The 15,915-nt window shown below is 34.9% G+C and overlaps 1 protein-coding gene across 2 annotated transcripts in view; it reads right to left on the bottom strand.

The window, feature by feature from the left end:
- The window catches only part of LOC113521143 (knirps-related protein-like), a 116,655-nt gene that overhangs the window by 24,745 nt on the left and 75,995 nt on the right, over window positions 1–15,915 (bottom strand). For both annotated transcript variants that reach the window (XM_052894062.1, XM_052894063.1), the window contains one exon: window positions 2,081–2,158. In XM_052894062.1, coding sequence (XP_052750022.1) covers window positions 2,081–2,158 — 78 coding nt within the window. The remainder of the gene's footprint in view (window positions 1–2,080; window positions 2,159–15,915) is intronic.

Here is a 15,915-nt window from a genome sequence, read left to right as displayed (position 1 = left end):
TACAGGTTTTTGTATTTTATGCACGAAAAATTATTAATTGACTCTTGCGCCACCCGCCCATTTCTATCTGTTCTCCTTTAACCAAAGGTTGTCTGTAAGAGATCGCCCTAGCGATAAGACCGCCTTTTGTACCTTTATGTATATATTTCAATCTGTATTTACGTTACTGTATTTCACTTGAATTATTCACTTGTTATTGTATATTTTTATTTATGGTACAATAAAGAGTTAAATAAATAAATAAATATCAATTCAACCTGCAACATTGAGGTTTGGTAATTCGAAATTTCTAACAAATCCACAGTGCTAGCTAGATAAATGGGTTCCTTTATTAAATTCCAAATACAGTGCGAGGAACATTATAAATTAGAAACAATAATAAATAAAAATCGGAACTAATGCGTGCTGGTCGAATTATTGAAGTGGATCTCCCGGATATTGGGCGATATCTAATGTTACATGGTCATTGTAATGTGTTCCCTATTATTTAACAATGTAAGGTTTAAAATGAAAAATCGGAAACGCCAGGGAGGATCTAGTTCTCGGAGGACGAATCAGTTCTAATATCGGAATCACAACAATTATTGCAATTATTCAATTACGGATATTTGTTTTGTATAATTAATAATTGACTTTGTTTACATCATTGCTTCATATGTATTGTGTATATTAACTAATATTATAAATTGAAAAGTGAGTTTGTTTGTTTGTTACCTTCTCTAAGGAAGGTAAATAATCTTAGTAACTTAAAGTAATCACTATGAAAATTCCGTATATATTTTTAGTATAAGTTAACTACAGTAATCTTTTGGAGGAAACAATAAATAGTATCTATCCATCTATCTGTACGGGATTTTTTTTTATACAACTTAGAATGTCAAACAAGCTGACGGCCCACCTGATAGAAAGTGGTAACCGTCGCCTATAGACATGAGCAGTACCATGGACATAACAGAGTATACTGTTTCGCCCATGATACCACCCCATGCGTTGCCATTCCTGAGAACTCAGGTGTTATTCCTCTGTACCCTGTAAATTCACGCCATATCCCACCCTTCAAACCGAAACACAGCCATGCAAACACAACTGCTTCACGGTTGAAACACGAATGGGACAGAGGTACCCAAGCAATCGACTTTTGTACAAAGTCTCCCTCTGGTGACATTGGCTCCATTTTATGCCAATCAGTGAACATATTCCAGTCGCGTCGAGGGTAAAAGCTAGTTAATGAAGTAATTTTGGATTTCTTAAAAATAATATGAGACCAGTGCAAGAGTGCTCACCACATGTATGGCTTTTGAGATGTTTTAAGAATGCAGCTGAACATTCCTCGACCATTAAAATAAATTAAAAAAAAAGTATAATATACTCATACATTATTGACAATTATTATTAAAAATGAGAACTCTCTTTAGTCGATCAAATATTGTGTAAACGAATAATGGGCAATGATGTTAGTACTTTATTATTATTATTATTTGCAAATAATTAATTACCGTGTAATTATTATTTTACTACGTGTGAAGGGAATATAATTGGATTTAGAGGTATACACATATACGTATGTTCATAAAAAATATAATTATTTTTCCAGCCTGTCACCTATTTATTTCAAAACTAATATTATAGTGGTTTTAATCAAGCCATGAACTTCTCGAATAGGTTTAAGTTTAATAATTATTACTTAATTATTTAAAAAGTGTCCAATAATTAATTTATATTATGTCTCATATATTATACCAGAGGGAGACTTTGTACAAAAGTCGTTTGCTTGGGCACCTCTGTCCTATTCATGTTTCTACCGTGAAGCTGTTGTGTTTGCATGATTGTGTTTCGGTTTGAAGGGTGGGATATGGCAGTGAATTTACAGGGTAGAGAGGAATAACACCTGAGTCCTCAGGAATGGCAACGTATGGGGAGTATCATGGGCGAAATAGTATACTCTGTTATGTCCATGGTACTGCTCATGCCTATAGGCGATGGTTACCACTTTCCATCAGGTGGAAGGCCCACCTGCTTGTCTGCCATTCTAAGTTGTATAAAAAATATATATATATAAATAAATAAATTTGTGACTTACCTTGCATCCTTCGCAGGTGAAGGCGCCAAAGTGGAACCCGGCCGCCGGTTCGCCGCACACCTTGCACTTTTGATTCATCTGCAAATTAAAACAGAAAATAATTTTAATGTAAATAATATAATTAATTAATTGTACACATATTCTTGTTTATTTTATTTTAAAATTATATCTATTAAAGCAACATAACAGCTTGTATTTTTCTTAAGAGCTCAAAGATGTTTTACGATACTTAAACACCTTAAATAGACTGTAACGAATTTACATATTTTACAAGAATAAATGTGTTAAAAAGTTTAAAATCAATACAAAATCACTATTAAATATGTACATGATTAAAATAAAAATTTATATAAAATCTAATAATAATAAAAAATTACTAACAACTTATTGTATTTTTTGATAAAAATAAGTGAATATACCGCGTTATTATTCCGACTGAAACTGTAATATTGTTTCTCTTATCGCTTGATACAAACTACGCAGAACAGCGCCACAGAAACCCAATTCAGTATTAATACGCCATGACGGAGATCAACCATTTTCCAATCAGTCATTTAGATGTTAATTTCGAGGACCATGGCGCATGTTATTGCATCCGATAAATCGTTTTGTGCAACGATTAATAATGTATCGATTTATCGATTGAAATCATTTCGCTGCTTTGCTTTTTATTTGCGTTAAATGTAACGTAATTTTTCTTTTATTCAGAATATTAATAAGTTTAGTTATAGGTGTGAATTTATTTATTTATTTATTTATTTATTTATTTATTTATTACATCCAAGAGCTGGGTGAGCCTTAGTTATAGGTGTGAATTATAGACATATATAAAGTGGTAACTGTCGCCTATAGATATGGGGAGTAGCATGGACATAACAGAGTATACTGTTTCGCCCATGACACCCCCCATGCGTTGCCATTCCCGAGGACTCAGGTTACGTTATGTTATTCCTCTATACCCTGTAAATTCACTGCTATATCCCACCGTTCAAACTGAAACACAGCCATACAAATAACTGTTTTACGGTTGAAACACGAATAGGACAGAGGTACTCAAGCAAACGACTTTTGTACAAAGTCTGCTCTCTGGTAAAAATATAATGTAACATATATAAAATATAAATAATATATTAGTAAATTTATTAACATAGTTGTTTTTAATCTAGTTGCGATTATAACTATGATAACTAATAATATAATTGATGTATGTATGGTATGTGTTTGAGTATGTTCTCCTTCACGTGTCGTGTAACGTCGTGCAATATTAACTCATGTTTATTAAATAGTTCAGTACGCGATTTGTTATGTTAATTTGTAGTACACGATGCATAAAATAAGAATTGATATTTCCCACCTTCAGAGAATTTATTTATTAACCTGTGTGAGTATTATTTTATTGTATTTTTTTTAATATTTTTATTTTATTAGTACCATAAGAGTGTTTAATCTTTATTTCCTTACTAGCTGACCTGGCGAAATTCGTTCCGCCTAACAGTAGATTCTTTAATTAGTTTTATGTTTCGTAAAAAGAGTTTATATATATATATATATATATATATATATATATATATATATATATATATATATATATATATATATATATATATATATATATATATATATATATATATATATATATATATATATATATATATATATATATATTTTTAAATGTATTTACTCATGGAATTTCTAAACAAGACGGGAGATTTTTAGTCAAGCATAATAAAACCTACAATGGCCCAGCGCAGCGCTGTGCTATCTGACGACAGTACGGTGTACTCGTAATCGCTTATCTAAGCTTATCTACGTATCTCTGTGTTTCAGTTCGTTTTTCAACTTTATATTCATTATAATCTTGCAACGGATTTTTTTTATTCATATAATTTTTTATTTGTTCAACAGTTGTATTAGAACGGACCATAAAATGTATTTGTCGACGCTGCGGATCAGGTGCGGTGACCGTCCACATCGCGACGGGATGCCCATTGGCAAACTGTTGTACTGAGATAAAGTATACTTTACATTTACAATGTATATATCGGAGTAAATTAAAATTACTGGTTTACAATTAAGGAAATGTATTAATGGTGAGACTGAATGTTTTTCCTCAAATAAACATGGATTTTTATAATTAAGATTGCATTCAACAAAAAAAAAAGGAAACAGAGTTTAATTGCGGCAAGACGAGTTATTGTGATTTAAAAATCAAACTACAAAACCGATTTTGTTAAAATTGCTACGAGATTAATTTGTAAGTATATCTTATCAGATAAAAAAAAAATCCAAATTTATTTATAATTAATAGGGTTGTGAGGTATCAAACATAAAAAAATATAACCGAATCGAGGACCTACATTCTTTGAACTCGGTTGGAAGCAACGACATATTTTTTGGAAGGTTCAAAATTGTTGGTCAATTGTCAATTGTTAATGCTATTTATATTTATATTTCTGTTATGTTTTTTTAGAAATAATGCTTGGTTTAATGCATGTGAATGATGTTGATTTAATTTTATATTATACATATACTCCATTTTAATAAGATTAATGCACTGAACTGAATGAATTAAACTGAGTTGGAAAAAATTACAATGGCAGTTCCACTAGTTTTGATATTCAGAACCTTAATAGACATTTCTGTTCCTCTCCTAATGTTGTTTCTAATGACAAGTTAAAAACACGTTCTTATCTTTTTTTGCTTCCAACTCCTGATTAAACTCCTTCTATTTTTGAACAATGAGACTATACCAACACTCATTGTAAAGTATACTCGGTTTCAACCAGTCAACTCGAATACCTCAGTGCCGGCGCTCTCGTCTCGCATCTAGTAAATCACGCAGCGTGCTCTCGACCCGCGCCGCTTATCGCTCCGCTCATCTGTCCGCCGCCCGCTCTAAATTAGATCGGACACGATTCTGTACAAGTCCCCGTCCTTGTTTTTAAGAGAGAAACGATGTCACCAATGATTTGTCGTTTTTATGATATCGGCCGTGTGTCTCGGTTCTTTATTATTTGCGCACGCGCAACGGTACTCGCCGCATGAGGTATTCGCTCTTCGTGTTCGCCTTTAATTATTAAGTATGTTAATGCAAAATTATAATTAATGGAATTACGTGTCTCATTTTATTTAATGAATTAATTTATTTAATTTCAGATCGTAGTATAGTGTGTGCCGTGTGGTCCCGGCTTGGAATTCGCCACCCCTTAATACATCCCTGTTAAATCAATGCACCGCCATTTACTCTCCCTGTTTAGCGTAACGGTTGACTGGTAGAGAATGCCATCAGGCATTAAATAGATAATATTTTATTATATATTTTAATATTTTATTTAACTGTATATTTGTTTATGTACTCCAAATATTAATAGTTGTAGCACTTCAGCTGCCCGCTAACAACATGTTTTCTAACTGCATTGGGTTGACTGGAAGAGATCTCTGTCAGAGATAAGTCCATCTTTGCTCACAACATTTATAAATGCATTATATTACATGTAATTTAAAAAAAGAAAGGAATGTTGCGTCGGTTTGGCCATTTGGAGAGGATGGATAAAAGAAGAATTACAAAAGAGATTTATCGAACAAGAATGAATGGATATGTCAGTAGGGGCCGCCCTAGACGGACGTATGTCAACCAAATAGGCTACGTGCTGAAGAAGGGCCAAATTAAAAGTGTCCGTAACCGGCGAGCGTGTATGAAAAGATTGATGAATGTGGAAGAAGCGAAAGAGGTCTGTTTGAATCAAAGCATTTGGCGTTCCATTGTTTCTGTCTACCTTAATGGGAGACAGGCGTGACAGATATGTATGTATGTAATTTACAAGTGCAATAAAGATATTATTTATATAAATCCGCCCTGTAGACATATTTTAATGTGTGACAAAGTATAAATAAATAAATGGGCCACATTTTCTATTCCCATGGGTGTCGTGTCGTGAGAGGCGATTAAAGGAACTTAACGGTTGAGAGACGAGCAGCAACTGCGGTTGTCAACCTATCTGCAAAATTTTTTTTAATATAACCTAGAATGGCAAACAAGCTGACGGCCCACCTGATGGAAAGTGGTAACCGTCGTCTATAGACATGAGCAGTATGATACCCCCCATGCGTTGCCATTCCTGAGGACTCAGGTGTTATTCCTCTGTACCCAGTAAATTCACTGCCATATCCCACCCTTCAATCCGAAACACAGCCATGCAAACATAACTGCTTCACGGTAGAAACACGAATAGGACAGAGGTCCCCAAGCAATCGACTTTTGTACAAAGTCTCCCTCTGGTAAATTAAAGGAACTTAACGAGAGACGGGCAGCAACTGCGGTTGTCAACCCACCTGCTAAATATGGTAACTACTGGAAAAACTGCCTTTCTGGAGGATTCAGCATTGGACAGTTAACGACTGATATGATGATGATGATGATGATGAATATTTCATCATCAAAACAATACAACTGAATCTGGTTGAAAAGAAGGTGAAATAATATGATTTTAGTCGGAATTAAACATAGGTAATAATGTAAATTAACATACATTCATAGTATTGATAAGTAGGTAGATAAGAGGCGGTACATATTATAATTATGTCCTCCAACAGTGAGTGGGAGGTGGCTTGTCAATGGTGACAAAACGTGACATAGTAGTGGGTGATACCGTATACTCGTAGTGCGTGCACTAGATGAAATAATATAGTACGTAATTATATACTTATTTATTTATTTATTTCACACAAGGAACATGTAACATGGGTACATGGACCCCGTACTAGGCGACTCTGTATCGCGGGAGTCCATAAAGGGAAACATAGTGTTTTACAAATACCAGTGAGGGATTGTTTATGGGATGATAATGGAATGGTAACTCCAGTCCAGGGCACCAGTGAGGGATGATAGGTGATGATGAAAAGGCAAGTCAGTTAGCCCATCGCGATGAATACACTTGGAATTCAGCACGATGGCTTCCAGGGGGACCACGTGGAGGTCAACCTGACTGAATTTATTGCTAGCAACGTCCCCCCCCCACCCCCAACCAATAAGGGATTTTTTTTATGGTTTGCGGTACAGTATTTAGGTCATCCCGTTATCGCTATTGGATACGGGTGACGGAAAGCCTATACAAGAGGGTACATGGTGGGCGCAGTTTAGACGCAATATTTGAGGAGCATTAGGAAGGTACTACGGCCGGATATTGCAACAAATGAGTATATCGTGGTCGGCCCCAATTCGAACTGGCGACATAACTTTTTATAAATATAGATCTGTGATCCAATTTCAAAGAACCAAACATGACATCGTACCGTGTGGTCCCGGCATAGAATAGAATAGAATAGAAATCATTTATTCAAATAAACTTACATTGAAGCACCAATTTTTTTTAATCTACCGGGATTAATGACATAAATAATTTTATTATTACTTTTAAGTTTAATTGTGTGAATATTAGCATAATTCAATTAAATACTCAAAAAGAAGAAAATATTGAATACATAACCAACTGGTTAAACAATTAATAAGAAAATCAGTCATAGTGATTAGACATGACATCGTACCGTGCGCTCGACCATATTTTAGGTCCCGGCCCACCAGACAAGTACATTTTAGTGAGCTGACCCAAAACACTTCATTTCTCGTGGGTGTCGTAAGAGGCGACTAAGGGAAGGCGAGGAAGGTTTTCACGAACGACCAAAACTTAAGTCTGAATTATGTTTTATCTTTATCCGCCATTTAGAAGTGCCCTATTTAGAATAAGAATAACTTTATTTCCATATACAAAATTAGCCTATGGTACAATATTATAGCTATGACACACTAGGCAAAGCCTGTCTCAAAATGTTTCATTGAATTTTTCTACTTTTGAAACCACGCGTACGAAGAAGCGGGCAAAAATCTGATAACAACACGTCGATAATATTGTTTTGAAGAAAAATACAATAAAAATATCAAAAAATTCGCGAGTGCATTGACCCAGCGATCGAAAAGTCCGAATAACCCTCTGCACCGTCGAGCACGATCCGAGTCGGCGAGTATTCGAGCGTGTAACTCTACTCAGCACATCGATCCTTTGCGTTACAACTTAATTAATTTGTCAGTCGCATTCACCTTTTTAGGGCTCGCCGCTCGATTGCGAAGCAATAAACAAACAAACGACTTAACGCCCAAAACTGATAGGATTAAAGCTGAAATTTGCGGGATGAGATTTATTTATTCAAGCGTATGAAACGAAAGCTTATGACACGATACGACTCGCGAAAAATTGTGATACCGAAAAGGTTGTCACTGGTGGACAATCAGTTATCTGGGATGGGATCTGGGCGCATAATTAGCATATTAATTACTTCATATTCCGACCGCGCCGAGATTAAGAATCGGCCGAGTTATTTTCGTAATGCATTTGTTAGTTCTTGATTTATTACATTTGTAATTTTATTTTTTATTTAAATCGAAATTGCAAGCAAGCTGGCGATCTACTTGATGAGAAGTGGTAACCGTCTTTTGTAGATACCAATAACACCATGGATATTACAGACTGTATTACGACGTCTTTGGTTCCCGTTATGCGTTGCCATTTCTAAACATTATATGCCTTCGTCCGCACCTTGTAAGCTGAGGATCTACCATGAAATGATTTCCGAAATTTCGAAGCTGAACGAAACACAAATTTTATGATTAAATTACACAATATAAACTGTTTAAAAATGTTAAAATATCTTTCCTTTGGGCTTTTATGGTAAGATTTATGACGAACGAAATGTTAAGCGCCATTTACTAGGCCGATTTCGGTATGAATATAAAAACACGAAATTGAGTCTGAAAATTCGGAATTTTATTTCATGGTAGACTTACAGTTTTCTGAATAAGGCTTAAGCTTTACTTTTATATTTTTAGGGTGCCTTAAAGGTCACTAAGGAAGCGTAATATACTAGTGTAAGAGAAAGAAAGTGCCGTATGGGCTCGGTATAGAATGGGCCATTCCTTTGTTTCCCATGGATGTCGTAAGAGGCGACTAAGGGAAGTTAATGGTTGAGAGATTAGCAGCAATGATCCTGTTAAAATATTACTAAAGCCTAACTACAGTTGCCAATCTGTCCACTAAACTTCGTAACTACTAGTAAACCCTCTTCCCCCTCCTAATGGGGGAAACCTATTTTCAGCAAATAGATGGTTAAGGGAATCTAATGGTCAAGGTCTTAATGGGTAGCAGCATCCCTCAAAAAAATATAAACAAAGCGTTACAGTTGTCAATCCATCTGTCAAGTGTAGCAACTAATAACAAAACTTCAGAACAAGGAAAGATCTACGTTTAGCAATAGACAGTAAACGGCCGATATGAATACGATGATAAAGAGAAGGAAATATAAAATAAAGTTTATATATTAATCTAAATGGTCCTATAATATTTGACGGTGTAATAGTCCCTTTATAAATTTGGAATTGGAACATTATTACAAAATCACTCGCTTCGAAAATCAAACAGCGTTCGACAGCGAGCGAGCCGTGTGAACCGCGCCCGCTCTGTCATTTGCGCGACCGCCATTATCGACGGATAGCTTCATAGTGTCGACTGCCGACCTCCGTGGGAATGCCGCACCACTGTTATGGGAATTTGTAGCAAGGCTCACAGGTGCCACTTGATCATAATGTGAGGTTACGAGAATACAGCACCGGAGGATCGCTTGGACTTTTCGAAAATGGGTATGCCTGTTGTTTACGTTCGACATACGTCAGTTAATTCGATTTAGTTATAAAATTACGAATTTAAATTATTAAGTAATACATTTTAAGGCCATCTAAAAAGCCTTAAAATGTTGTTATTTATCAAAATACTTATACCATTTACAAATTTTGATTTTGCTAGACCAATGCACCGCCATTTACTCTCTCTGTTGATCGTAACGGTTGACTCTTAGAGAATGTCATCAGGCATTAAGTCCGCCCTGTAGACATATTTTAAAGTGTGCAAACATATAAATAAATAAATAAGATTTCTGTCTGTTTCTTTTTATTCTGTTGATGGGACGTCGATTCCTAACCGATTGTTATGATTCTAGTTTCTGGTTTTCTACTATATTGGTTTTGTATTAAATTTGTGGCGATTGTAACTATCGCTTTTCATTTAAGAGCTATAAAACTACAAAATAACAAGAATTTTAAGTATATTTAGTGGTTCGTGTATGATGGAAGTCGCTTTTTTTTATTCTTATTGATTACTAACTGTATCTCGCGGCTTCGCCCGCGTGTATCAGTACATTCCAAGTTAGAGTATATCTTAAGTAGCAAATTTCATTCAAATTTGTCCAGTAGTTTTTACGTGAAAGACCAACAAACATCCATTAATTCATACATCCTCACAAACTTTTATAATGTTAATACGATTTAATATACAAATTGAAAAAAGTTGCTTTAATAATATAATAATAATATAAATAATATTTTCTTTATTACAGATTACTAAGATCCATTTTTGTTAGTAACAATTGACTTAAGGTATGTATGTTAGTAGAAAAAAAATACAAAATTCATTTTATGGCCCCTACAATAATTTTGACCCACAATGAGAGGATCGGGCTATCGTATTCATACTACCAGTCAATTTTAATAATAAAGTTTGCGACATATGCCTTTAATCTATTTAGCACATCTATTTATTATGTAATAAATATTTAAATATATTAATTATGTATACAGCAATTAATATTGTATTAATAAATAATTAATAAATAAATAATAAATAAATATAAATAAATATATACGGACAAATCACACAGATTGAGCTAGCCCCAAAGTAAGTTCGAGACTTGTGTTATGGGATACTAACTCAACGATACTATATTTATAATAGATACATATATAGATAAACATCCAAGACCCAGGACAATCAGGACAAGATCGTTTTCCATCATGACCTGGCCGGGGATCGAACCCAGGGCCTCCACGTCGCAGGCGGGCGTGTTGACCGCTGCGCCACGGAGGACGACTCTACTATAATTATCTACGAATAATATGCTTAAACTAAAGTTAAAGTATTTATACCAGAGGGAGACTTTGTACAAAAATCGATTGCTTGGGTACCTCTGTCCCATTCGTGTTTCAACCGTAAAGCAGTGGGGAGAAAGGGATTGTTAGCAATATCAGCCCTATCAGGTCGACCTCCGCGTGGTTCCTCCTGGAAACCATCGTGAACAATTCTTGTTGAATTCGTCACGATGGGCTAACTGACCTACTTCATCCTCACCTATCATCCCTCACTGGTGCCGCCGGTGTATACCAATAGCAGGCTGGGGTTACCATTCCATTACCACCCATTAAAAAAAAAACCGTAAAGCAGTTGTGTTTTCATGGCTGTGTTTCGGTTTGAAGGGTGAGATATGGCAGTGAATTTACAGGGTACAGAGGAAAAACACCCGAGTCCTCAGGAATGGCAACGCATGGGGGGTATCATGGGGGAAACAGTATACTCTGTTATGTCCATAGTACTGCTTATGTCTATAGGCGACGGTTACCACTTACCATCAGGTGGACCGTCAGCTTGTTTGCTATTCTAAGTTGTATAAAAAAAAGTACATATTAATGATATCAACACAATAAAAATAAATCGTACATACACACACACACACACACACACACACACATATACTAATTAAATAGAACAGTTTACACGATGTTTATAAACGAATCAACATCAACAAATAAATGATCGATCACTGATTACAATCAGCAGTGCGTTAAAATTGTTAACGGCGATTTATATCTGAAATATTCTGGGACGCGGTGCGATATTTTGACGGTGACGCGTTGTGAGCCGTCAGTGTAGATGTAATATTATGGGGTCTATTCTGGTGTTACACTTTATTTATTTATTTATTTTTTATTGCACAATAAAACTTTGTACAAGTGGCGAGCTTAATGCCATATGGCATTCTCTACCAGCTAACCATTAGGTGAAAACAGAAAGCGTATGAAGGGCAGACGTGGTGAAAAATATGTGACATAATTATAGTAACGTACTAAAATAATTATAGTAATACATAAGAAATACACATATGTGTACCATAGTTTTATGTATATATACATATATATATAAACTATGGTAAATATTATGAGATATAGTTAACTATTGAGTAATTTGTAACTAGAGCTGGGGGTCTACCATGAAATGAAATTCCGAATTTTCGAACTTAATTTCGTGTTTTTGTTCGTACCGAAATCAGCCTAGTAAATGGAGCTTAACATTTTGTTCATCATAAATCCTACCATAAAAATTTAAAGGAATGATATTTTAACATTTTTAATATTTTTAAACAGTATGTATTATGTAACTTTAACAACAAATATTTGTTTCGTTCGGTCCTGAAATTTGGGAAAAGATTTCATGGTAGGCGATATTGTTTTGTTGACTCTAATGTTAGGTCTGATTTTATTATCATAGATTATTACTATTAGTCGAAAAATATCGAATGGGTCAATGTACTACTATATAAATATAATAATAAAGTAAAATAATATAATAAATTTATTATACAGTTATACATTTTTAATATTAGTATGTAAAAGGATTTATTTATTTTCTTTTAAATTAACTTTGTAATTCTTATTAACGGAACAAATGTAAAAGTGAGTTTATTTAGTTTGTTTGTTACCTCGTGACGCTTTTCCATTTTAAACAATTGTCATTAAATCATTCTATGTAAGTAGTATAGGTAATAATAACGAACGATATAGGTTATTTTTTTATCCCAGCCAATTTTAACTTTCGCAGTAACACAAACGAAATTCGTGGTTAAAAACCAGTATTAGTTTGCTATTTTATATTTAAACTGTTTATTATTTTATGGCATTAATTTGTATTGATATTTACAAATCAAATAAGAATTAACCGTGTAATGACTTGGTTGTGAAATGAATATGACTTCGATTTAAACCGTTACCAAATTGAATTAACTGAATTGGTTTATTTCGTAATAGGTAGGTCTTGACGGTTCGATTGATTGAGCTTGATATTTAAGAGAGCGCGCTCTACCGTGAGTCTGGCGATAGATAGATAGATATCATGCTGGACGCTCAGACACATCGCTATCTATGCATCATCATCATCGGAGGAAGCTTATGTCCACTGATGAACATAAGCTTCCCCGGAAGGAGATTTTTTAGCTAGTAATTGCCACGCTTGGCAGGCGGGTTGGCAGCCGCAGTTAGGCTTTTAGTGATGTTTTAAGAGGGACGCTGCTGCCCATCCTTTGCCGTCCCTTAGTCGCTTCTTACGACACTTACAAGAGGTGGCCCATTCTTTGCCGGGACTGACACATCGATATATGCATGTTGTTGTAAAAATAGAGGAATTTGGTTTTTTATTTTTAATGAATGAAGTTGGAATGATGGTACTCCAATCTGTGCTAAGAGTAGGTATAAATAGAGGGTACTAGTGAAAGATGAAATAATGAGGATGAAGTCAGGACAGATGACCTACTGTGGCGAATTCACTAGTAAATAATCACGTTTCCAGGTCCGCGTGGAGGTTGAGCTGATCGTTTATTGTTTGCAATGGAGATTGACGTCCCCATTACTGATAAATCCTTCCCTGTTAGTACTTTTTAACTTTTCGCTTATCCTATAAGAGACATGTATACCTTTATGCTAATTTCTTTACAAACACGGTGTTAAATACTTTATATTTATATAAATTTTAAAGTTATTTATTTTGTGATACATAAATAAGTTATGAATTTTTGTCATGTCCAGTATTTTTTTTTATACATATTAGAATGGCTAACAAGCTGACAGCCCACCTGATAGAAAGTGGTAACCGTCGCCTATTGACATGAGCAGTACCATGAACATAACAGAGTATACTGTTTCACTCATGATACCCCCCATGCGTTGCCATTCCTGAGGACTCAGGTGTTATTCCTCTGTACCCAGTAAATTCACGCCATATCCCACCCTTCAAACTGAAACACAGCCATGCAAACACAACTGCTTCACGGTTGAAACACGAATGGGACAGAGGTATCCAAGCAATCGACTTTTGTACAAAGTCTCCCTCTGGTAAGTATGCGACATAAGTAATAGACATTTGTCTAGCGATACCGCAATAGACCCCCAACGGAATAGTGTAGTGAGGAGTGATCTCGAGTTCTCACAAACAGCTCCGAGTAAGTGAGCGGGACCAATTCGTAATGTGAAGGAACCGTACCGCGGATATGCGGACGCGGCGCGGATAAAAAGCGAGCGATTCGGATTTTGCGCTTTTTATTAACGAGCGGTCTAGATGTGATAAATTAGATTAAAATTACAGTTTCGTATTTATTGTCTTGTTCTGTGGTTATTTTTTTTTATCCACTTACAGTAATAACAGAGTTATTTTTTTATATGTGTCTAGATATGTGAAGGCACTTTCTCGCGATCTTTCGTATGTGTTCCGAAAACGCTTAAATGTTCTTTTTTTTAAGGTTATTGACTTGGCAAACATTGTAACGGTATATAGAGTTGGTACTCCTGATGACTGAGGTGTTATGGTGTCGTCTTCTTATAGGGAGACCGCGCTTAGTAGTAGGATATTAGTGTGTTTTTTTTTTAAATGGATGACAATGGAGTGGTGACCCCGCCTGCGCCAACGGTATACGCTGGTGAGGCGCCAGTGAGAGATGAGATAGATGGGAATGTAAACGCAAGTTATTTAGTCTATCGTGATGAATACACTAGGAATTCAGCAAAATAGTTTCCAGGGGGAACCATGTGGAGGTCGACCCGACAGGGTATATATTTTTTTTCTTTACTGTTTGGAAGGCAGATTGTCTACCTATAGAGATTATTCTATAACCGACTTAAAAAATTGATGGTTGAAAACTTTCATTAATATTATTATATATTATAAATGAAACATTGCATTCCATTTTTCATCATAACATGGAACGATCTAAATTAAATTGAAACTTATGTATGTAGTATAGGTACTGATTTACAGCAGTACTGAATATATTATACAACAATGATACCTACATTATAGTTTATCTTTGGTCGTATCTGCGCAGGCGTCGAAATACTCTTAACTGGCAGCGCATCACCATTATTACCGGGTATAGGAACCTTGTGACCTCTGTACTAGGCTAGGCAGCGATCGGGACCCGATATGTAACTTGTTATGTGTAATGTTCGAGTCGATACCTCGATAGGAGTGGCCAGTGTTGACACCCTATTAGTTTATTTTTTATCTATCTTTACTAATATTATAGATAGATAGATACTTTTTATTGTTACCTTCATAAGATTACAACATAGTAAACTTATTATAAACGTAAACAATTGTAAGAAATTATATTAAAAATATCATCAGAAAGAGACAAAGCCTACCTTATTGGGGAGACCTTAAAGAGACCGGGGGAGACTGTAAATGATATATAATGCCTTACATTTATATATATATATAAAAGAATAAATTATTAAAAAAAATTGTCATTTTTGAGACGTATTGTCATTCGACCCTTTACCTAAATATATTAGTACTTATATAATCTATACTTACAACAAACTAGGCGATCTGGCCCGACTTCACACGGGTAAATAGAATTTTCAAAAATAATACATAATCTAGAAGTAACATATTACTTTTAAAATCAATCGAGTACTTTTTCAGTAAATCTCTTACAAACAATCAATTCTGTTCTCTTTATAATATTAATATTATTATTTTGGAAAGACGGCCTTTTTTCAAGCAGAAAAACCTATGACACTGCGACTTTTGTATGATCTTTTGTCCTCGCCCTTTTTTAAAGTTCGCTGCTAATTCCTATCACTGATAATGATAATATTCATATAAACATCCAAAGGTTGCCTGGAAGAGATC

This window comes from Galleria mellonella, unplaced genomic scaffold (assembly GCF_026898425.1).
Source record: "Galleria mellonella isolate WM207_F2 unplaced genomic scaffold, CSIRO_AGI_GalMel_v1 utg19, whole genome shotgun sequence".
Classification (NCBI taxonomy): domain Eukaryota; kingdom Metazoa; phylum Arthropoda; class Insecta; order Lepidoptera; family Pyralidae; genus Galleria; species Galleria mellonella.
Note: the sequence above shows the minus strand (reverse complement) of the source record. Positions and strands in the feature narration are given on the sequence as shown.